A 23862-nucleotide genomic window follows, 5' to 3' on the forward strand; every position below is an offset into this window, starting at 1 on the left:
GGATCCAGTCAACTGCTCCCACATCAGTCATTTTGGAATTTCTTGTTTCTTTGATGGACTTCAGTTATTCTCCATCAAGTGTTATCTTGCAGCGATATCTGCTTGTAAAGATGAGGGATGCTCCTCCTGTTTCCAAAATCCCTTAATCCAACGCTTTCTGCGAGGATGCAGGAATACTCGATCTCCTATTACTCCACCTGTCCCAGCATGGGACCTCCGGTTGGTGTTATCAGCCCTTCAGAAGCCACCTTTTGAGCCTATGCAGAGGTGGATATTTCATATGTGTCTTGGAAAACAGCATTTTTGTTGGCCATCACAACGGCCAGAAGGGCAAGTGAGCTCTGTGCACTACGGGCAGATGCTCCTTATATGCGCTTCCACTCTGACAAGGTGGTAATGCATACAGATATCTCCTTTCTCCCGAAAGTAGCCTCAAATTTCCATTTGGTTGAAGATATTGTTGTACCTTCTTTTTTTCAAGATCCATCTACTCCGGTGGAACGGGCTCTGCATCTTCTGGATGCTAGAAGAGCATTAGCATTTTATGTTGAAAGAACAGAAGATTTTAGAGCTTCGCCTAAACTTTTTGTCAAATATAGAACAGACACTAAAGGTCTTCCAGTATCTTCACAAAGATTGTCAGGATGGATCACAGCAATGATAAAACTGGCATATCAACTGGCACATCAACAGCCTCCATTCGGCCTAAAGGGCCATTCTACCAGAGCAGTAGCCACCTCCATGGCATATAGCCGAGGAATACCGCTACATGAAGTTTGTAGAGCAGCCACATGGGCCACCCCTCTGACATTTGTGACCCATTATAAGGTGGATCTGCTCTCAAAGAAGCAAGCAGCGTTTGGCAGAGCAGTTTTGGGATCAGCACTGTCATGACGCCCACCAGCCACGGTGAGTAGCTTGCTAGTCTACCACATGTGCTCATTTCACAGACACCATGAGGAAGAAAGATTGGTTGCTTACCTGTAACCGTGTTTCTTCGAATGGTGATCTGTGAAATTAGCACATCCCCGCCCTTCCTCCCCTCTAATCGTCATGCCTTCTTTCTCAAGCCGCTGTCGGTGGCGGGGAACTAAGGCTACAGCCCCATCTCTACAATATATGCTTCCTGGGAGGAAGGCGGGGCTGCAGCCAAAGTACCTCTAACAGCTGTTAAAAGGTTCCGAGAGTAATGCTCAGGTGCAATTACTACCACATGTGCTAATTTCACAGATCACCATTCGAAGAAACACGGTTACAGGTAAGCAACCAATCTTTCTTGTCCCAATGCATGCCTTTTGTATATAATGTGTGTGTGTGTGTGTGTATATATATATATATAGAGAGAGAGAGAGAGAGGGGGGGGGAGAGTTTTTTTCCGTGTTAGGAGCAACTTGAGTCACTTCTGGAGTGAGAGAATTGGCCGTCTGCAAGGACGTTGGGGGGTATATTCAGTAATAATTGCCTAAGAGTTGAGCCTTAATAAGGAACTTGCAAAATAATTTGTCTCAGTCATACAAGATCCTGTAACTTAGGGAAGCCCTGACAAGATGGTGTTGCTTTTGGTTCCTCCCTCAATAAGCCCTCTTGGGAAGAAATTACCACCTTCAACAAAATAAGAGTTCAGAGGTTGTTCTCAAATTCTAGTTTCTGTTATATATCACAGTGACATTCAGTAAAAACTACAAACAAAAATCCACTGCAGTGCCAATGTGTGTTTAAGCAAAATTTGTGCAAGAAAACCCCTGATATTTCAGAACTGGTAATTTCAAGAAAAATTGTTCTTAAACAAGAAACAGTCAAACTAACCCAATTGTTTGAGGAATTGAGAATAACCAGAAAGGACTTTTATCAGCTTGATATGAAACAAATGCATAACCCTTTGGAAAAGTTGACTGGGGATCTAACACAGATGAACCAGCAAGTAGTGAAACTCGAACTTGTGGTTCAGAATCCGGCAGAAATTTCAGAGAAAGGAAAGGATATACAGGAGGAAGTTTTAGACATACCAATGCCAAGGAGAGAGATAATTTCATGGAAGCTCGAGACCTTCCAGAACAGCAGGAGGATGTCATTTTCGTCAAAATGACTCTAGTCTTGACTTATTTCTTGGAAGTTCCAATTAAAAGTTTCAGCTGGGAGGCTGATAAAATCTGGATTCCTATATGGCCAAACAGAAAAAAACCCTGCACAGAGATGTAATGGATAACTTCATAATATTGCTGATTTATGATTTGATTTTACACCAACTGGGCATGTTGATGATTAAATACTGGAATAGGATCAAGAAATATATGGAGAAAAATATGGTGAAAAGAAGATAAGCTATATGGCTGATGAAGATTTGTGAATTAGCTAGCCATAGGAATGGCTGATGAAGATTTGTGAATTAGCTAAAATGGATAAATTGACTAGGGTGATTAGAATAATAGAATCATAGAGTTGGAAGAGACCACATGGGCCATCTAGTCCAACCCCTGCCATGCAGGAAAAGCACAAAGTACCCCTGACAGATAGCCATCCAGCCTCTGTTTAAACGCTTCCAAGGAGAGAGCTTCCACCACACTCCGAGGCAGAGAGTTCCACTGTTGAGCAGCTTTTACAGTCAGGAAGTTCTTCCTAATGTTCAGGTGGAATCTCTTTTCCTGTAATTTGAACCCTGAGTGATTATGACAAACCCACTACTCCGAGTCCTAGTTTCCAGGGCAACAGAAAACAAGCCTGCTCCTTCTTCCTTATGACATTCTCTCACATATTTATACGTGGCTATCATGTCTTCTCTCAGCCTTTTCTCCTGCAGGCTAAACATACCATTGTTCATTTTAGTTGCCCTCCTTTGGACACTTTTCAGTTTGTAAATACAGTAGAGTCTCACTTATCCAAGCCTCGCTTATCCAAGCCTCTGGATTATCCAAGCCATTTTTGTAGTCAATGTTTTCAATACATCGTGATATTTTGGTGCTAAATTCGTAAATACAGTAATTGCAACATAACATTACTGCGTATTGAACTACTTTTTCTGTCAAATTTGTTGTATAACATGATGTTTTGGTGCTTAATTTGTAAAATCATAACCTAATTTGATGTTTAATAGGCTTTTCCTTAATCCCTCCTTATTATCCAAGATATTCGCTTATCCAAGCTTCTACCGGCCCGTTTAGGATAAGTGAGACTCTACTGTATATCTTTTGAACTGTGGTACTCATATTTGGACACAGTATTCCTGGTGAGGTCTAACCAAAGCAGAATAGAGAGGCACCACGAATTCCCTCGATCTAGACACTATACTCCTTTTGGTATACCCCAAAATCCCATTTTTTAAAGCTGCTGTTGGCTCATCTTCAATTTGTTGTCCACAAAGATTTCAAGGTCTTTTTCGCATGGACTGTTGTCAATCCAGGCGTCACCCATCCTGTATCTTTGCATTTCTTTTTTCTGCCTAAGTGTAGTATCTTACATTTCTCCTTGTTGAAATTCATTTTGTTAATTTTGTCCCAGCTCTCTAATCTGTTTAAGGACATTTTGAATTCTGATCCTGTGTTATGGAATATTAGTTATCCCTCCTAATTTGGTGTCATCTGCAAACTTGACAAGCATGCCCTCTTAAACCTTCATCCAAGTCATTAATAAAGATTTTGTACAGTACTGGGCCCAGGACCGAACCCTGCGGTACTCCACTAGTCACTTCTTTCCAGGATGAAGCACTTTAAGAGATTAAGGGAAAATCTTTATCCACCTTTAAGAAAGATTGGAATTTGTTTATTGCTTTGTCATAATAAGAATGGGGGGGGGGTGTCAATGGTGAGATTATGAATTAGAGGAGTGGCATTAATTAGAGGAGTGATATTAAAAGCAGAAGTGTGGAAGGAGTAGACTAGTAAAAAGATGTAACCATTAGATGGGGAGTGAGAGGTTTATAAATTAAGTTTTTTTGGTCTGTTTTATGTTTTGTGCATGTATGTTTATGTGTTTTATTCTTGTGTTCACATTTTGCTATTTTAAGTAGATACTTGAACAAATTACTATGCACACTGCACATATGTTGTTAGTAATGCAAAAAGAGAGAAAGAACAATACAATACAGACTTCGGCCCTATCTCCAAGATCTGATGTATAGGGAAATCAGCAATCCATGTGGACAATTTTGGATAATGGGATACCCAACTTTGTGTGTGTGTGTGCATATATGTATGTATGTATATATATGTGTGTGTGTGTGCATGTGTGTGTTTTTACAGATTGTGTATATATGTATGTTAACCAGCACTCATTAGGATTGATAGATGCCGAATATATGTAGTCTCTGGATGATTGAGAGTCACTATTAAAAACAGGCCTAACTAACACTATGCGCCATATTATATCATACCACAAAGTCCGTATTGTAATATTGAAATACCGTAACCAAAAGCGAATTGGGGCAAATAGACAAACTTAACTCAATTTTATTGTATCATAAAAACAACATTGTGAATGTAGTATGCAATTTTAGTTAAATGGCAGTTAAAATTGCTTTTATTTTAATGTATTGTTCTTTCATTTGTTGGCAGTTGCTTGAGAGTTCTATTTGCTTGAGTTCTGGTTAAATGAGAGTCCACTGTATATATGTCTGCGTGTATCTGTGTATATATCTATCTATATAAAATGTAACGTGAGTAATTCCCATGGAGTAAACAACAAAACCACTGGACAAAATCACACCAAATTTGGCCACAAAAGACATAGAATCATAGAATAGTAGAGTTGGAAGAGACCTCATGGGCCATCCAGTCCAACCCCCTGCCAAGAAGCAGGAAATCGCATTCAAAGCACCCCTGACAGATGGCCATCCAGCCTCTGTTTAAAAGCCTCCAAAAAAGGAGCCTCTACCACAGTCCGGGGGAGAGAGTTCCACTGCCGAACAGCTCTCACAGTGAGGAAGTTCTTCCTGATGTTCAGGTGGAATCTCCTTTCCTGTAGTTTGAAGCTATTGTTCCGCGTCCTAGTCTGCGGGGCAGCAGAAAACAAGCTTGCTCCCTCCTCCCTATGACTTCCTCTCACATATTTGTACATGGCTATCATGTCTCCTCTTAGCCTTCTTTTCTGCAGGCTAAACATGCCCAGCTCTTTAAGCCGCTCCTCATAGGGCTTGTTCTCCAGACCCTTGATCATTTTAGTTGCCCTCCTCTGGACGCATTCCAGCTTGTCAATATCTCCCTTCAACTGCTGTGCCCAGAATTGGACGCAGTATTCCAGGTGTGTTCTGACCAAGGCAGAATAGAGGGGTAGCATGACTTCCCTGTATCTGGACGCTATACCCCTATTGATACAGGCCAAAATCCCGTTGGCTTTCTTAGCAGCCGCATCACATTGCTGGCTCATGTTTAACTTGTTGTCCACAAGGACTCCAAGATCTTTTTCACATGCACTGCTGTTTAGCCAGGCGTCTCCCATTCTGTATCTTTGCATTCCATTTTTTCTGCCTAAGTGAAGTATCTTGCATTTGTCCCTGTTGAACTTCATTTTGTTAGTTTCGGCCCATCTCTCTAGTCTGTTAAGATCGTTTTGAATTCTGCTCCTTTCTTCTGGAGTGTTGGCTATCCCTCCCAGTTTGGTGTAATCTGCAAACTTTATGATCGTGCCGTCTAACCCTTCCTCTAAAGATGTTAAACAGAACCGGGCCCAGGACGGAACCCTGCGGCACTCCACTCGTGACTTCTTTCCATTATAAGACAACGCATTGGTGGGCACCCTTTGGGTTCGTTCACTTAGCCAATTACAGATCCACCTAACTGTCGTTTTGTCTAGCCCACATTTTACTAGTTTGTTTGCCAGAAGGTCGTGGGGGACTTTGTCAAAGGCCTTACTGAAATCTAGATATGCTACATCCACGGCATTCCCTGTATCGACCCAACTCGTAACTCTATCGAAAAAAGAGATCAGATAAGTCTGGCATGACTTGTTTTTGGTAAATCTGTGTTGACTATTAGCAATGACTGCATTTGTTTCTAAGTGTTTGCAGACCACTTCCTTAATGATCTTTTCCAGAATCTTGCCTGGTATTGACGTGAGGCTGACCGGATGGTAATTGTTTGGGTCATTCTTTTTTCCCTTCTTGAAGATAGGGACCACATTCGCCCTCCTCCAATCTGCTGGGACTTCTCCCGTTCTCCAAGAACTCTCAAATATGATTGTCAGTGGTTCTGAAATAACTTCCGCTAGTTCCTTAAGTACTCTTGGATGTAGTTGATCTGGCCCTGGTGACTTGAATTCGTTTAGAGCAGCCAGGTGTTCCTGGACAACTTGTTTCCCTATTTGGGGTTGGATTTCCCCCAATCCTGCGTCCATTTCATGTTGCTGAGGTTGAAGATGGCTTTCTTTTTGTGAGAAGACCGAGGCAAAGAAGGCATTAAGCAGTTCTGCCTTTTCCCTATCCTCTGTCGCCATCACCCCATCTTCTCCTCGCAGAGATTTTAAACTGAGTGTGGGCTTGGCTCCTGTGGTCAAAGTCTAACTGTTGTGTGACTGTTGTGTTGAAAGAGAGCCAGGTACTTAAGTTGATTGACAGCAGGCATTGTCCCCTGTTAATTGAGTTTCTGGGAAAGCTTTATTTGCCAGTGTGAGTTTCTGCCAGAGCCTGATCCCAGAAGGGCAGTTGGTTCTCGCAGAAGCAGAGGCAGCAGGAGGACATTTTTGCTCCCTGGCTTCAGGTAGGATTTGGCTAAGATTTTAAACTGAGTGTGGGCTTGGCTCCTGTGGTCAAAGTCTAACTATTGTGTGACTGTTGTGTTGAAAGAGAGCCAGGTACTTAAGTTGATTGACAGCAGGCATTGTCCCCTGTTAATTGAGTTTCTGGGAAAGCTTTATTTGCCAGGCACCTTTACTAACTATCCTTTGCAGTACATACAGGAAACAAAGCAACATAAACAAATCCACAAAGAGGTGGTTTGTTGCAGTTTGCACATAAAGTGCGTGCATATTACTTAACTGTACAAAGATCCCACTTGGCCACCACGCTCACCAAGAGATGCAACAAAAGCAAAACATTCCCATCACATGCACCAGCTGTGGCATGTTCCGCTTTTTCACACAAAAACTAGAGAACTACATCTGCTCCAAATGCAAACAGATGACTCTGATGGAGCAGAGGATCCAACAGCTCGAGCACCGTATTAAGACCCTTAAGGACATTCAGGCACTCGAGCTCTTCTTGGACACTGCACAACACGCTGCTGTAGATCAGCAGCCTGCATCACACCAACACCACCAAGACCATGATCAGGAACCTTATGGGGAGATCAACTCAAGGTAGACAACCCTCAGGCTTGGAAGGAGGTCACCCATAGAAGGAGACGCAGGACCAGGCAGCCTCCGCAGAACTCCTCTGCTCAGCTGCATTTACACAACAGATTTGAAATTCTTACATCATTAACATACAATCAGGAAACACATCTTGTGGAGGACCACAGTTTCTTAGATACCACTCAGTGGACCACCCTGGATCAATGCGCAGGGGATAGCCCTGACGGGGACAGTGCATCACCACAGTCACACTTATGTAATCATGCAAATGCTCCATCCCCAATCATAGACCAGGAGCAACAGGAACATCCTTGGGAGAGTAATGGGCTCTCGGATGTATCTCAATGGATTGTCATTGATGAATGCACTGGGGATGTTGAGGAGGAGGACAACACTTTACACCTACATGATTCACTTCAACAGGAACACTCTTCAGGGGACATACACACTGTCTTGCACAAAAGGGACCCTGTCAATCCTCAAAGGAAACAGGTCTTGGTAGTAGGTGACTCCCTCCTTAGAGGAACGGAAGCCATCATTTCCAGACCGGATGGGATGGCTCGAGAAACATGCTGCCTCCCGGGGGCAAAAATACACCATATCACTCAGAGGCTCAGCAGGCTCCTAAAGCCCCATCACCCTCCCCACCTTATGTTGATTCATGTAGGTACCAATGACACCGCTAGGCATACTTTTCAAAAGATCACAAATGATTTTCGAGCTCTGGGAACAAAGCTAAAACTGTATAATGTACATGTGATCTTTTCATCCCTCCTCCCTGTTGTAGGACACGGCTCTACAAGGGCCGGAAAAATAGTACAGGTCAATAACTGGCTCAGAAAATGGTGTCAAGAGGAGCATTTTGGCTTCCTTGACCATGGTCTACTCTTCCAAGAGGATGGACTACTGGCAAGCGATGGGGTGCATCTCACACAAGTAGGAAAACATCTTTTTGCACACAGACTCACAAACCTCATCAGGCGCACTTTAAACTAGATCCACTGGGGGAGGGGAACAACAGCCTGGCGAACACTATATTACCCACGACCACAGGGAACCGCCGAAAGGCTAAACGGAGGGCTGCACAAACACAGCAAGGACCAAGTACAGAGAGCACAATAATCCCAAATAAACAGTTCGAGGGGAGGTCACAGGGGCTTACATGTCTTTACACTAATGCTCAGAGCATGGGAAATAAGCAAGACGAACTCCCAACTCCTAGCACAGCACCACACATACGATGTCATAGGCATCACTGAAACCTGGTGGGATGACTCCCATCACTGGAATTTAACCATTGAGGGCTATAACCTCTTTCACAGAAATAGAACAAAGGGGAGAGGAGGGGGAGTAGCTTTATATGTCAAAAACAGTTACGTTGCAGAAGAAATGCAAGACTGTAATCCGGGAAACCAGCTTGAAAGCATCTGGATAAGAATCAAGGGAACCGGGACTCAAAAAGATCTTGTCGTGGGTGTCTACTACAGACCTCCGAGTCAGGATGAAGGACTTGATGAAGCCTTCTGTCAACAGCTGACCAAACAGGCACAAAGAAGAGATATAGTAGTCATGGGCGATTTCAATTATCCCGATATCTGCTGGAAAACAAACTCAGCCAAGAGTACAAAGTCCAACAAATTCCTCACTTGCCTTGCAGATAATTTTATGGTCCAGAAGGTAGAAGAGGCAACAAGGGGATCAGCAACTCTTGATCTAATCTTAACAAATGTGGAAGACCTGATCAATACAGTTGAAGTGGTTGGATCCTTAGGGGCAAGTGACCATGTGCTCCTGCAGTTTGCAATACAAAGGAATGCTGAAACTAAGACAAGTCAAACACGCATTCTGGACTTTAAGAGAGCTGACTTCCAAAAAATGAAGGAATTACTGAGCGGCATTCCATGGACGCCGATATTAAAAAACAAGGGAGTTAAGGATGGATGGGAGTTTTTCAAAAGTGAAATACTCAAGGCGCAAATGCAAACAGTGCCAACAAAGAAGAAAAATAAGACAAGTGCAAAGAAGCCAGAATGGATGTCCAAAGAACTTCTAACTGAGCTAAAGCTCAAAAGTGACATGCACAAGAAGTGGAAAAGGGGAGAAATCACCAAAGAAGAATTCAAACGTATAGCCAACACCTGTAGGGAAAAGGTTCGCAAGGCTAAAGCGCAAAATGAGCTCAGGCTTGCCAGGGACATAAAAAACAACAAAAAAGGCTTTTTTGCTTACGTTGGTAGAAAAAGGAAGAAAAAGGAGGCGATAGGGCCATTGCAAGGAGAAGATGGGGTGATGGTGACAGGGGACAGGGAAAAGGCAGAACTACTTAATGCCTTCTTTGCCTCGGTCTTCTCAGAAAAAGAAAGCCATCTTCAACCTCAGCAACACGGAATGGACGAAGGATTGGGGAAAATCCAACCCCAAATAGGGAAACAAGTTGTCCAGGAACACTTGGCCTCTCTAAACGAATTCAAGTCCCCAGGGCCAGATCAGCTACACCCAAGAGTACTGAAGGAACTAGCGGAAGTTATTTCAGAACCACTGGCAATTATCTTCGAGAGTTCTTGGAGAACGGGAGAAGTCCCAGCAGATTGGAGGAGGGCGAATGTGGTCCCTATCTTCAAGAAGGGAAAAAAGAACGACCCAAACAATTACCGTCCGGTCAGCCTCACATCAATACCAGGCAAAATTCTGGAAAAGATCATTAAGGAAGTGGTCTGCGAACACTTAGAAACAAATGCGGTCATTGCTAGTAGTCAACACGGATTTACCAAAAACAAGTCATGCCAGACTAATCTGATCTCTTTTTTCGATAGAGTTACGAGTTGGGTCGATACAGGGAATGCTGTGGATGTAGCGTACCTGGATTTCAGTAAGGCCTTCGACAAAGTCCCCCACGACCTTCTGGCAAACAAACTAGTAAAATGTGGGCTAGACAAAACTACGGTTAGGTGGATCTGTAATTGGCTAAGCGAACGAACCCAAAGGGTGCTCACCAATGCGTCGTCTTCATCATGGAAAGAAGTGACAAGTGGAGTGCCGCAGGGCCCCGTCCTGGGCCCGGTTCTGTTCAACATCTTTATTAACGACTTAGACGAAGGGTTAGAAGGCACGATCATCAAGTTTGCAGACGACACAAAACTGGGAGGGATAGCTAACACTCCAGAAGACAGGAGCAGAATTCAAAACGATCTTGACAGACTAGAGAGATGGGCCAAAACTAACAAAATGAAGTTCAACAGGGACAAATGCAAGATACTTCACTTCGGCAGAAAAAATGGAAATCAAAGATACAGAATGGGGGACGCCTGGCTTGGCAGCAGTGTGTGCGAAAAAGACCTTGGAGTCCTCGTGGACAACAAGTTAAACATGAGCCAACAATGTGATGCGGCTGCTAAAAAAGCCAATGGGATTCTGTCCTGCATCAATAGGGGAATAGCGTCTAGATCCAGGGAAGTTATGCTCCCCCTCTATTCTGCCTTGGTCAGACCACACCTGGAATACTGTGTCCAATTTTGGGCACCACAGTTGAAGGGAGATGTTGACAAGCTGGAAAGCGTCCAGAGGAGGGCGACTAAAATGATTAAGGGTCTGGAGAACAAGCCCTATGAGGAGCGGCTTAAAGAGCTGGGCATGTTTAGCCTGCAGAAGAGAAGGCTGAGAGGAGACATGATAGCCATGTACAAATATGTGAAGGGAAGTCATAGGGAAGGGGGAGCAAGCTTGTTTTCTGCTGCCCTGAAGACTAGGACACGGAACAATGGCTTCAAACTACAGGAAAGGAGATTCCACCTGAACATCAGGAAGAACTTCCTCACTGTGAGAGCTGTTCGGCAGTGGAACTCTCTCCCCCGGACTGTGGTAGAGGCTCCTTTTTTGGAGGCTTTTAAACAGAGGCTGGATGGCCATCTGTCGGGGGTGCTTTGAATGCGATTTCCTGCTTCTTAGCAGGGGGTTGGACTAGATGGCCCATGTGGTCTCTTCCAACTCTACTATTCTATGATTCTATGATTCTATGAGAGGCCCTATCACCTCCTTTTTCTTCCTTTTTCTACCAACGTAAGCAAAAAAGCCTTTTTTTTGTTGTTTTTAATGACCCTGGCAAGCCTGAATTCATTTTGCGCTTTAGCCTTGCGAACCTTTTCCCTACAGGAGTTGGCTATACGTTTGAATTCTTCTTTGGTTATTTTTCCCCTTTTCCACTTCTTGTGCGTGTCTCTTTTGAATCTTAGACCTGTTAGAAGTTCTTTGGACATCCATAGTCATCCAGTCTATGTCTTTCTATCAAAAAACCCTATAAAATTACAGAAACCAAATTACAGAAACCTCCGCCCCCTCCAAATGAAAAATTACTAACCACGCATGTGTGGAGGCCCAGGAAACTTGGCGACATTAGCCAGGTAGCCAGGGCTTTAACGGCCACCGCGTGCCGACAAGTGAGGCTTCCTTCCCCTTTCCCCACACCCTTTCCACTCAGGGGAGAGCACCCATGGCAAGAAGAAGAGAGCCAAAGGCCTTGGAAAGCCTCCCCAGCATGGGAAGGTGGTTGATGGCCAGTGAAAGAGGGGAATAGAGCATGGCCGAGCACAATTAGACATATTCCAGGCAGGAAACAACCAGAGCCAGCTAACACTTCGCAACAAAGGATTTCCCCTCAGAGTTGTTGTTGTTATTATTACAGTAGAGTCTCACTTATCCAACATAAACGGGTCGGCAGAACGTTGGATAAGTGAATATGTTGGATAGTAAGGAGGGATTAAGGAAAAGCCTATTAAACATCAAATTAGGTTATGATTTTACAAATTAAGCACCAAAACATCATGTTATACAATAAATTTGGCAGAAAAACTAGTTCAATACACAGTAATGCTATGTAGGAATTACTGTATTTACAAATTTGGCACCAAAATATCACAATGTATTGAAAACATTGACTACAAAAATGCGTTGGATAATCCAGAACGTTGGATAAGCGAGTGTTGGATAAGTGAGACTCTACTGTATTATATTTATTATTGGGTTCCTGGGAACCATCAAAATGAACAAACCTGGCAGCCAGCATTAGAAAACTACAATCTGGACAGTAAATAAAGAACAACACTCTGAAAATAAGGGTATCCCAGACAGGAAACAACCAGAGCCAGCTAACACCTCCCAACAAAGGATTCCCCCAGGGAGGAAACAACCACGCTTTCAAACTGCAAACCCATTCAGTGCTACTCAAGGTGACCAATTACAACATTCATACTTGCCTCCACAAACAAAAACCCACTTAGGACAACGCCACAGCAACGCGTGGCCGGGCACAGCTAGTATATGTGTGTGTGTGTGTGCGTGTGTGTTAAATTTTAAAGCAGAGTTTGGAGGACTACCCTATCTCCCGAAGGAGAACTATTGTTTTCAGTCCCCTTTGAACCAAGAAGGCAGGGGTAGGGGAGATATGGCCTTACTCTTTTTTTTATCCTAACTGATAATAATTTCCCCAGAAAAGGAAAGGGCTCTGTGGGGTTTGTTCCCCTTTGAGGGCAGTCTCCTGAGAGGGGCCAAAGAGGTGCCTGGAGGAAAGGTGCCTGCATGTGGCTTAAAGAGGGTTCTGAGAGAAAAAGAGAGCACCCTTCCTTGGAGGCAGCAGTGCAAGAATTGACCTCTCCTCCTCCTCTAGATTCCCAAGAGGAGGAGGAGGAGGAAGAGAATAGAAGCCAGGAGGAAAGAGTGCTGTTGCCTAGGTGATGGCTCGAAGTGGCCTTAGGCCGCAAGAGCCATGGTAAGGAGGGAAGTGATGTAGTCAAGGCCTCCATCGCCACAGAGAAGGCTAGGCCCTACTCCGCCTTCTCCTGGGCCTTGCCTTCTCCTGCCAGGCCTCAGGAGTGCGGCAGCCAGCTAGCAAGAAAGAACAGCGAGAGAAGGAAGGAGCATCAGGGTCCACTAGGTGGGAAGGCAGATCCACAGTGATGGAGGCAGTGGCAGTAACTGCCCTCCCTCCACTTGCCGCAGAAGACAAAGGTGGAGGCATTGCCCTCAGGGAAGCAAGGCTTTGTGATGTGGTACAGTGGCAGCATCTAAGGGAGAGAGGTGAGGTGGAGGCAGGGAGGCTCTGTAAGCCATGGCAGTGGGGCTCCACAGGTCACATGCTTCCTAGGCAGAGGGGAGCGTGGGGGCCCCTGTGGAGCCCTGACTGCTTTGCGGTGCCCTAAGCACTCCGTTGAGTACACTTTGCGAACCGCTGGTGTAGTAGGTTTAATCTAGACATATAGTTTTATAGTTAGGGAACTGGAACTGGGGGCAGTGACCGCCGACAGGGAGCTCTGGCGTGGACTGGTCCATGAGGTCACAAAGAGTCGAAAACGACTGAACGACTGAGCAGCATAGTTTTATAAAAAAAAATCTTAAATTCGGTTTGCACGTTTTATTATTCTTGTGTACTCACATTATTTTTAAAAATATAAGATCCCATACCTTCTAGAAATGACCATTCAAATACTCTTATCTCTTTCAGAATCGGGAGCTTCAAATTATGAGAAAGCTCGACCATTGCAACATTGTCAGATTGCGTTATTTCTTTTACTCCAGTGGAGAGAAGGTGAGTTTTGAAAGCCATGCAGGAAATCGATTGTATCAGATGAGCCTCCTACGGGTACCTTTTAGTGAAGAAGCAGTGGCAAGGAGCAGGAATGATTTACAGGAAGGAGAAATAGGAGAAAGTATTTTATTGTGGAGCTTAGTTGAGCTGGCATCATTGGGGAAGGGGTGAGCATTTGACCTAATCTACTGTGGGGCTTTCCTGTAGGCATGGAAAATTAATCCTCAAGTTTCCAAAGAAAATTGAAGCTGATGTCAAAGTATTATGTGGTGGAACATGCACCTCTCTGCTATATTGATGCTTAACACAACCTAGTTTTTCACATAAGCATAATGTCCCAAACAGTCTATTCAATACATTTTGCCTCTCCTTTTCTTGCAAGGTATCACTTCTCCTTTCATTTAGTAGTTTAGGTCACGATGTAACTGCATATATTTTAAAATTGGATGTTTTAATAGTAGAATTAAAACTTTTTATAAAGTATAATATGATGGTTCAAAATATCTGGCTTCGCTATTCGAAAAAATATCATGTGGTATGGCATTTACAAGCATCAATGTGTGTCCTAGTGTATTGCTTCCTTGAGAGTAGATAAAGTTCTGTTTTACTTTATGCATATTGTGATCTTACTTAAAACCATCAACTTTCCTAAATACCCAACATTTAGTTTCTTATTAATTTCTGTTTCCTTGTTCCCTGCTTTTTCTAGAAAGATGAGGTATACCTTAATTTGGTTCTGGACTATGTTCCTGAAACAGTGTACAGAGTTGCCAGGCATTATAGTCGGGCCAAACAAACACTCCCCATGATATTTGTGAAGGTAAGTGAAATAAATTGTGAACTTTTATTTGTTTGGTTGGTTGTTTCTTTAGAGGTAGGTCAGAATCGCCGATGCTATGTGAACACATGTTTTCCATTTATGCAGTACAGAAGGGAGCTGGATATTCCCATCTAATTGCAGTATCACATGCCTCATGTTGTTTTGGAAACGATGGTGGTTCTTGAGGTGGTAATGCAATGTTCCTGGAAGAGGGGGAAAGACCTCTTTGGAAAGTACCCATCTTTACACTGTTTAGAATCCTACTGATAAAACAAATTTCACGTTTTTCTAAATGAAATCTTATTCATACTTTGTCTACAGAGGTATTTAAGGATACTGTGGATGTTATATTTGTAAAGGCAGTGAAACATGGTGAAAGATCTGTACATGGGAGAATTGTGTATTGCAATATGTAATGGGTTTCTGCTATATACAGCAACTCAAAAAACAAAATTGATGGCTTTTGAAATACCATGGATGTATTGATTACCCCCCCCCCCCTAAAAAAAAAACCTCCTAGAAATTACAATAGTTGGTTTCATTCAGACAAAATGGACTTTCTCCAGGACACACATTTGTCCTGACAAGCCACATGTTCTTCACCCACAAGTTAAAGTCACTCAAAGATTCTTGAAATAGTATAAAGAGTTGTCAGGCTTTGTAGACGGACCAATCATCACTCCCCATGGTCCTTCCTTTCCATAGTGATTGTACTGAATCCTCCTGTGAGTATGTGTTGATGGCAGTAGTGCTGCTTATAGAGTCTCCTGTTTCAGACAAGCATTTACTGAGGAGTCAGACAAAATGAGCCAAATGGCTACTGGGCAACAGTAGTGGGGGATCTTTCAGAGATGGTGGCAGTGTCATCATATTGCTGTGTGGCATCATAGTGCTGTGCAGAAGGAGGCACAGTGAATTCCTTTTGTATATCTTTTATCATGAAAATCCTAGGAGACAATTAAAATTAAACCAGAGCTCGGATGGCCTCCAACTGTTTGCTGGGGTACAGCAGAAGACAAGTAGTACTGTAGCTAACCAGACTTAAACTGAAAGGACTTTAAGTAGTTGATGTACTCAGAGGTGAAAAGTCAAAAGCTGTGAAATATGAAACAGATGATTCAGGGAAAGCTAGACATAGTAAAATAAGAAATGGATCATGCAAATATTACAATGCAGAATTAGCAAATTAAAGTGTGCAGGAGTTAACCTTTTAAATTAGATAATTATACAGTTTTATTCAAAAAACAGAAGATACTAAGAAGATATTAATATTGAGTAAGAGCCAGGGGAAAACCTATCAGTACAATCATCAATGTAATTAGTTTTATGGCCTAATTACAAAGGCAAATAAAGAAATACAAAGGTTCTATGCTGGAATCCAGGAGGAATTTCACCACACACCAAAACAGGATTCCAGTTAATCATAGGCCATCAGAATGCAAAAGTAGGAAACAAGAACACAATCCAAGTTTGTAGCAAAAATTTGCCTGGGATCAAGACATGAAAGCAGGAGAGTGACTAATTGAATTTTATGAGGCTAGTTCATTGCAAACATCTTCACTGTCAATAGACTGCATAAACAGAAGATGAAGCCCCATCTTCCCTGCAGAAACAAAACTAGATTCAGTTTGCAGAATAGATCATGAACTGTTGGTGTAAAAATGATATAGAGATTCCCACAGAAATTTAAAGATAATGTCAAAAAAAGAGATTTGCACTGCTATATTAAGCTTAATAGACTGGAAGTCTGAAAATTCTGGGCTAAAATCAGGGAAAATCAGAGATATTTACTTGAGTCTAATGCACCATTGAATCTGATGCACACCTCAATTTTAAAGACCCTGAAACCAAAAAAGGTGTTTGCTGATGAATGTAACATGCAGCAGCCAAAGATGTACTCTTTGTAATATGGCCATTAAAGTTGCTTCCTGCTTAGAAATCCTTCTTTAAAAACAAAAGTGTTAAAGCACCAAAGCTTCCTGCAGTGGAAAATAAAACCTTGAGGTGCATCTATGCTGTAGAATGATTCCACTTTAACGGACTTGGTTTAATGCTACGGAATCATGGGGGCTATAGTTTTACAAGGACTTGAGTTGGCTCTGCCAAAGAGTGTCTCACCAAACTACAAATCCCAGAATTACATAGCATTGATCTATGGCAATTAAGTTACAGATGATATCCCTCAAATAGGAGCTCCAGTTGTTCCTGAAGCAGCTTCCCCTTTGGCTTTGGCTTAACATTGACTGTATGACTTGAATCTAATACACACCCTAATTTTGCAAGTTGATTTAGCCAAAAAAGGTGAGCAAACACAGTAGTTGATTCCAAATCATCTAAGCACTCTGTGGAAATACCAACAACAACAATTTATTGATTAGCCAGTTGGCCTTATCAAGAACAGACAATACAAACACTCTGTGGAAATAAAAAAGCAACATTTGGTTAATAAAAGGATAGTCATACTTGAAATTTTATACCATACTAGTAAAATTGCACAATTACTTCTTCATTTTATACATTCATTCATGACTCTATGATGCAGAATTATAGATTAAATAGTTTTACTATTCTCTAAGGCAGTTGGTTCCCAACCTGTTCCTGCAGAGCCCTAAGGGCTCTGTGTGCACTTTCCAGGGGTTCTGCGGCTGCTTCCAAAAAATAAAATAAGACAAAAATTAAATGAAATTAAAGAATAATAAACCAAAAGTAAAGTCATGTGTATTGGTGGTAATTGAAAATAAATTGAAATATGGTAAATTTCAAAGTTTTAAAAATACAATTTCATTGCACGGACATTATGTAGTGGTTTAGATATCTCTTTAAATTCCCTTACTATCTGTCCCCTCCTTCTCCCCCCCCCCCCTCTACTCCTAAACACAGTTAACATAAGACATAGGGTAGATCTAAGGAGCTCCGTCATAGAAATTGATTCTGAAAAGGGCTCTGCGAGTCCAGAAGGTTGGGAACCATTGCTCTAAGAACAGTTTGCTTGAATCTTGTAAACCATAGATTTTTTTTCCTTTGGCTGTAGGTAAGTTGACCCAGATTTTATTGATTTTTTTCACTAAAATGTCTAGTCTTATTCATGAGTATATTGGGTAAGTTTGCTTCTTTAAATGCATGGAGTGAAGTGTGTAGGAACGACCTTTGTAGCTATGAGTGGTATGTGTGAATAGCAATAAAAATGCAAAAATCGTGGGTATGGCGATAAGGTGATAAGTTCAGTTTTAACAATGGGCATGGTGGGGACAAAGGCAGGAGGAAAAATGTTGACCAAAGTCAATAGATAACCTTATGAATGTGTCCTGCAACTAGTTGCTGTGTATTCCTATTCCGAATGCCTGTTTATATCATCTGGGGAGGCCCTGCTCTCTGTCCTTCCCGTTTCGCAAGCACAACCAGTGGGGACGAGAGACAAGGCCTTCTCAGTGGTGGCCTCTCGGCTGTAGTACTCCCTCCCCAGCGACATTAGATCAGCCCCCTCCTTCATAACCTTCAGAAGGAAAGTAAAAACCTGGCTCTGGGATCAGGCCTTCGGAGAATAGCACAGTGCAACAAAAATTTTGGAATATCTGTAATGACTACAGAATGGCCTTAGACTACAATTTCTGGATGGTGTGATTTTAATATTGAACGTAATTTTAATGTTTAATATATATTAAATTTTAATTCAATTTATTTTAGCTTATGTTTTGTATGTTTTTAAGTTTTGAATAATTGTCATATGTAAGCCGCCTTGAGTCCCCTTCAGGGTAGGGAAAGGCAGGATATAAATAGGGCAAATAAATCTATATATATAATAGAGTGATGGAATCACGGCAGCGGACAAAACAACAAAACTAAACACCCCACAACCTCGAAAATTGACAGCACAACCCCTCATCCAAGCCTCTACGTTCATACAACAAAAAGAAAAGAAAAATAATTGTTTTTATCCAATTGCTGCCAGTTAGAAGGCTAAGCTCCGCCCACTTGGTCTCCTAGCAACCCATTCAGTCCAGGGGACAGGCAGAGTTAGACCTCACTTAGGCCTCTTCCACACTGCCTATAAAATACAGATTATCAGATTTGAACTGGATTATATGGCAGTGTAGACTCAGGGCCCTTCCACACAACTATGTGCATAATATGGCAGTGTGGAGTCAAGATAATCCAGTTCAAAGCAGATAATATAAGATTCTAAATAGGTGATATAGCTGTGTGGAAGGGCCTTGAGTCTACATTGCCATATAATCCAGTTAAAATCTGATAATCTGTGGAAGAGGCCTAAGTGAGGCCTAACTGTGCCTGTCCCCTGGGCTGAGTAGGTTGCTAGGAGACCAAGTGGGTGGAGCTTAGCCTTCAAACTGGCAGCAATTGGATAAAAACTATTATTCCTCTCCCTGTAATTAGGACTTTATTTTTCTTTTCCTTTTTGTTGTATCAACCTAGAGCCGTGAATGATGGCTTGTATTGTCAAATTTCGAGGTTGGGGGGCCTGTAGTTTGTTGTTTTGTCCGCTGCCCTGATGCCATCACTGTTTTATATGTATAGATATTATCTGCTTTGAACTGGATTATCTGGACTCCACACTGCCATATAATCCACTTCAGTGTGCATTTTATACAGCTGTGTAGAAGGGGCCTCAAATAATCCAATTCTAAGCATAATATACAGTAGAGTCTCACTTATCCAACCTAAACAGGCCGGCAGAACATCGGATAAGTGAATATGTTGGATAATAAGGACTCAGGAAAAGCCTATTAAACATCAAATTAGGTAATCATTATACAAATTAAACACCAAAACATCATGTTGTACAACAAATTTGACAGAAAAAGTAGTTCTATGCGCAGTAATGCTATGTAGTAATTACTGTATTTAAAAATTTACCACCAAAATATCACAATGAATTTAAAACATTGACTACAAAAACATTGACTACTAAAAGGCAGACTGCGTTGGAAAAAAGGCAGAGAACATTGGATAAGCGAATGTTGGATAAGTGAGATTCTACTGTAATATGAAATAATTACTGTGATAGAATAATACAGAACAATATAATCTCTAAAACCAGGACAGTAAATAAAGAGCAACACTCTGAAAGCAGGGAAATTGGGAATTCCACAAAGGAAACAATCAGGGCCAGCTAACACCTCCCAAGAAAGGATTCTTCCAGAAAGGAGGCTGAGAAGGGAGTGAAGCAGTGTGTTTTACCAAAGTCATTATTATTACTATTATTATTACTACTACTACATTATTATGACACAGCAAACAAGATAGATATGCTGGATTTCATATCACAAAATCACAAGTCGAACACTTCCCAAGTGTCTAGGACTGTGTGATGGATTTTCGGATGATGCGCGCAGATCCCAGCAGGGTGGCCTTTTGCAGTTGGCAGATCGTAATTTTGTTAATGTCTATTGTTTCCAAATGCCGGCTGAGATCTTTTGGCACGGAACCCAGTGTGCCGATTACCACTGGGACCACCTGCACTGGTTTCTGCCAGAGTCTTTGAAGTTCAATCTTGAGGTCCTGATAGCGTCTGAGTTTTTCCTGTTGTTTTTCGTCAATGCGACTGTCACCTGGGATGGTGACATCAATGATCCAAACCTTTTTCTTTTCCACAACTGTGATGTCTGGTGTGTTGTGTTCCAGAACTTTGTCAGTCTGGATTCGGAAGTCCCACAGTATCTTTGCATGTTCATTTTCCAATACTTTTGCAGGTTTGTGATCCCACTAGTTCTTTGCTGCTGGAAGGTGGTACTTGAGGCATAAGTTCCAATGAATCATTTGGGCCACATAGTTGTGCCTCTGTTTGTAGTCTGTCTGTGCAATTTTCTTACAGCAGCTGAGGAGATGATCAATGGTTTCGTCGGTTTCCTTGCACAGTCTGCATTTTGGGTCATCAGCTGATTTTTCGATCTTGGCCTTAATTGCATTTGTTCTGATGGCTTGCTCCTGGGCTGCAAGGATCGGGCCTTCTGTCTCCTTCTTCAGGGTCCCATTCATGAGCCAGGTCTTCTCCTTATCAGCTTTTCCTTCAATTTTGTCAAGGAACTTTCCATGCAATGTTTTGTTGTGCCAGCTGTCAGCTCTAGTTTGTAGTGCGGTTTTCTTGTATTGGTTTTTTGTCTGCTGTGCTTTGAGGAGTTTCTGATTTTTTACTTCAATCAGAGCAGGTTCTTCACTTTGCTTTACATATTCTGCCAGGGCATGTTCTTCTTCTTTGACTGCTTGTTTGACTTGTAAGAGTCCTCTGCCTCCTGATCTTCTAGGCAGATATAGCCGGTCAACATCACTGCGAGGTTGCAGTGAATGATGAATGGTCATGAGTTTTCTTGTTTTTCTGTCCAAATTGTCCAGTTCCGCCTGTATCCAGTTTATAATGCCAGCAGTATATCTTATGACAGGTATGGCCCAGGTGTTTATGGCTTTGATGGTGTTGCCTCCATTGAGCTTGCTTTTGAGAATTTTTCTGACCCTTTGTGTGTATTCTTTACTGACCACAGTCTTCACAAGCTGCAAGGCCATTACATGCTAATCATTTTCACTAATTGCAGCATTCATACTTGCCTCCAACAGACACAAAAAAAAAACATCAGAAATATTATATATTCACAAGCTTTGGGAAATAATATCCCCTGATGGCGCAGCGTGTTAAAGCGCTGAGCTGCTGAACTTCTGGACCGAAAAAATAAAAATAAAGTTATTAAAGGTCGCAGGTTTGAATTGGGGGAGCGGAGAGAGCCCCCATTGTTAGGCCCAGCTTCTCCCAACCCTAAAGTTCAAAAACATGCAAATGAGAGTAGATCAATAGGTACTGCTCCATGCAGTCATGCCAAATGACCTTGGAGGAGTCTACGGACAACGGCAGCTCTTTGGTTTAGAAATAGAGATGAGCACCAACCCCCAAGGTCAGACACTAGTGAACTTAATGTCAGGGGAAAACCTTTACTCTTTACCTTAACTACCACCAATTCCTCAATACTTTATTTCCCATACCACCATACTTCACCACAGCAACGCGTGGACGGGCATAGCTAGTAAACAAATCTATATCTATATATCTATATCTATATCTATATATTTATCTCTCTCTCTCTCTCTCTCTCTCTCTATATATATATATATATATAATAAAAGTGAATGTTTGTATGTATGTTTGTAGCAGCATTTTGATTGGTCAGGCGGTGTATGTGCAAGCGTTTTGATTGGCTGGCCAAAATATGGGCCAGCTTTCTGATTGACCGCCACTATCACAGGCCACTGGGACCCCTGAGGCAAAAACTACTACCAGCAGGTTCATTCGGCCTACTCTCTCGCCTCAGAACGACGCTAGCTTTGGTACACTTAACAGCCTTCGGCCTACACTTTTGTAATAAAAAATACCACTGGCACCACCAGGAAGGCTGGAGCTGGACCAAACTTGACACACATAACCCCTAGGACCCATGAACCCACTGACAACGGATCTGGACCAAAAACACCCAACATGGCCAACTGTGCATACTGATAATAAAAAACTTTACATTTACATTACTATATCTACTTTCCACAACAGACTGAAGAGGAAAAAAAGACTACCTTTTTAATCTTTCAAGGATGGTTTTGGCTGTTTTTATGAAAACTTTTATTCCCCCCCCCCCACCTTACCCACCCACCAATGGGCCCCTTTGGCCCCTCTGCTGACATGTTTAAGGCCTTCCAGGCTGGCTTTCTTCTCCTAGGCCCCCAAAAAAAGGACACCATCTTGCCTCCTCAAGATTGCTCCAAAGAAGGCAGCTTCTTCTACTTTTATGTCTTATTTATACTATTGCTGGACGTTATTTTTATGTTTTATTTATATGCTGGATGTTAGCATGTGGCTTAATGACCTTGCAAGCCGCTTTGGGTCCATTACAGAAAGGCGGGGGAGAAATATCAGTATTAAACAAATGTCTCAGTGATATGTATGGTTAGAATGACCTTCTGTCGGGAGGGCTTGAATGGTCTCTTCCTTTGTGGCAGATGGGGCTGGACTGGATGACCTTCAGAGACCCCTTTCAAATCTAGGACTCTATCTCCCAATCGTATTTATGACTGGGTGGCTATCTGTTGGGAGGGCTTGGATGGCGTCTTCCTTTACAGCAGAAGGGGCTGGACCGGATGACCTTCAGAGACCCCTTTCAAATCTAGGACTCTATCTCCCAATCGTATTTATGACTGCGTGGCCATCTGTTGGGAGGGCTTGGATGATGTCTTCCTTTACAGCAGAAGGGGCTGGACTGGATGACCTTCAGAGACCCCTTTCAAATCTAGGATTCTATCTATCTCCCCATCATATTTATGACTGGATGGCCATCTGTCGGAAGGGCTTGGATGTTGTCTTCCTCTATGGCAGAAGGGGGTTCGACTAGATGGCCTTTGGGCACCCCTTCTAACTCTAGGATTGTATGGAAGCCTTTAAACCAGGCAAGGGTCAACTTGGTCCCTCCAGGTGTTTTGGACTCCAACTCCCACAATTCCAGACAGCCTACCCCATGATGCGCTTTATGTCCTGGTGCCGTTTGCGGGATGATGGACCATGGGTGATGGGATATGTAGTACTTCCAATTGCTACGATTCCCACAGGCCACTGCGATGCCCACCAGTGACGGAACTGGACAAAACTTGGCACACAGATGGGACATGCAGTACCTTCACTCGCTTCTTGAGACCACAGCAACTGCTACAAATGACAGAACTAAACCAAATCTGGTATATATATCCCAAATGACACACTTTATATGTTGCAGCAGTTTGGGGGAGGATGGACCAAGGACGATAGGATTTGCACTACCTTCATCCAATTCACCTCCCACAGGCCACTGTGATTCCCATGAATGATGAAACTGTACCAAACTTGATACACAGGTGCAATGTGGCCCCCTTTACGTCCTGATCCGGTTTGGTGCAGGGTGGGCCATGGATGATGGGATTTGCAGTACCCCCACCCGATTCACCTTCCACAGACCACTGTGATACCCATGAAAGATGAAACTGTACCATACTTGACACCCAGGTGCAATGTGACACAATTTATCTCCTGGTGTGGTTTACAGGAGAATGCACCAAGGATGATGGGATTTCCAGTACCTTCATCCAATTCACCTCCCACAAACCACTGTGATGCCCATGAATGATGAAACTGTACCAAACTTGACATATAGGTGCAATGTGGCCC

The 23862-nt window shown here is 42.6% G+C and overlaps 1 protein-coding gene across 2 annotated transcripts in view; it reads left to right on the forward strand.

Moving 5' to 3' along the window:
- Nucleotides 1-23862, forward strand: part of gsk3b (glycogen synthase kinase 3 beta) — a 127511-nt gene that overhangs the window by 48858 nt on the left and 54791 nt on the right. For both annotated transcript variants that reach the window (NM_001414812.1, XM_003226784.4), the window contains 2 exon segments: nt 13772-13855; nt 14565-14675. In NM_001414812.1, the coding sequence (NP_001401741.1) occupies nt 13772-13855; nt 14565-14675 (195 nt within the window).

Source organism: Anolis carolinensis, chromosome 2 (assembly GCF_035594765.1).
Source record: "Anolis carolinensis isolate JA03-04 chromosome 2, rAnoCar3.1.pri, whole genome shotgun sequence".
Classification (NCBI taxonomy): Eukaryota; Metazoa; Chordata; class Lepidosauria; order Squamata; family Dactyloidae; genus Anolis; species Anolis carolinensis.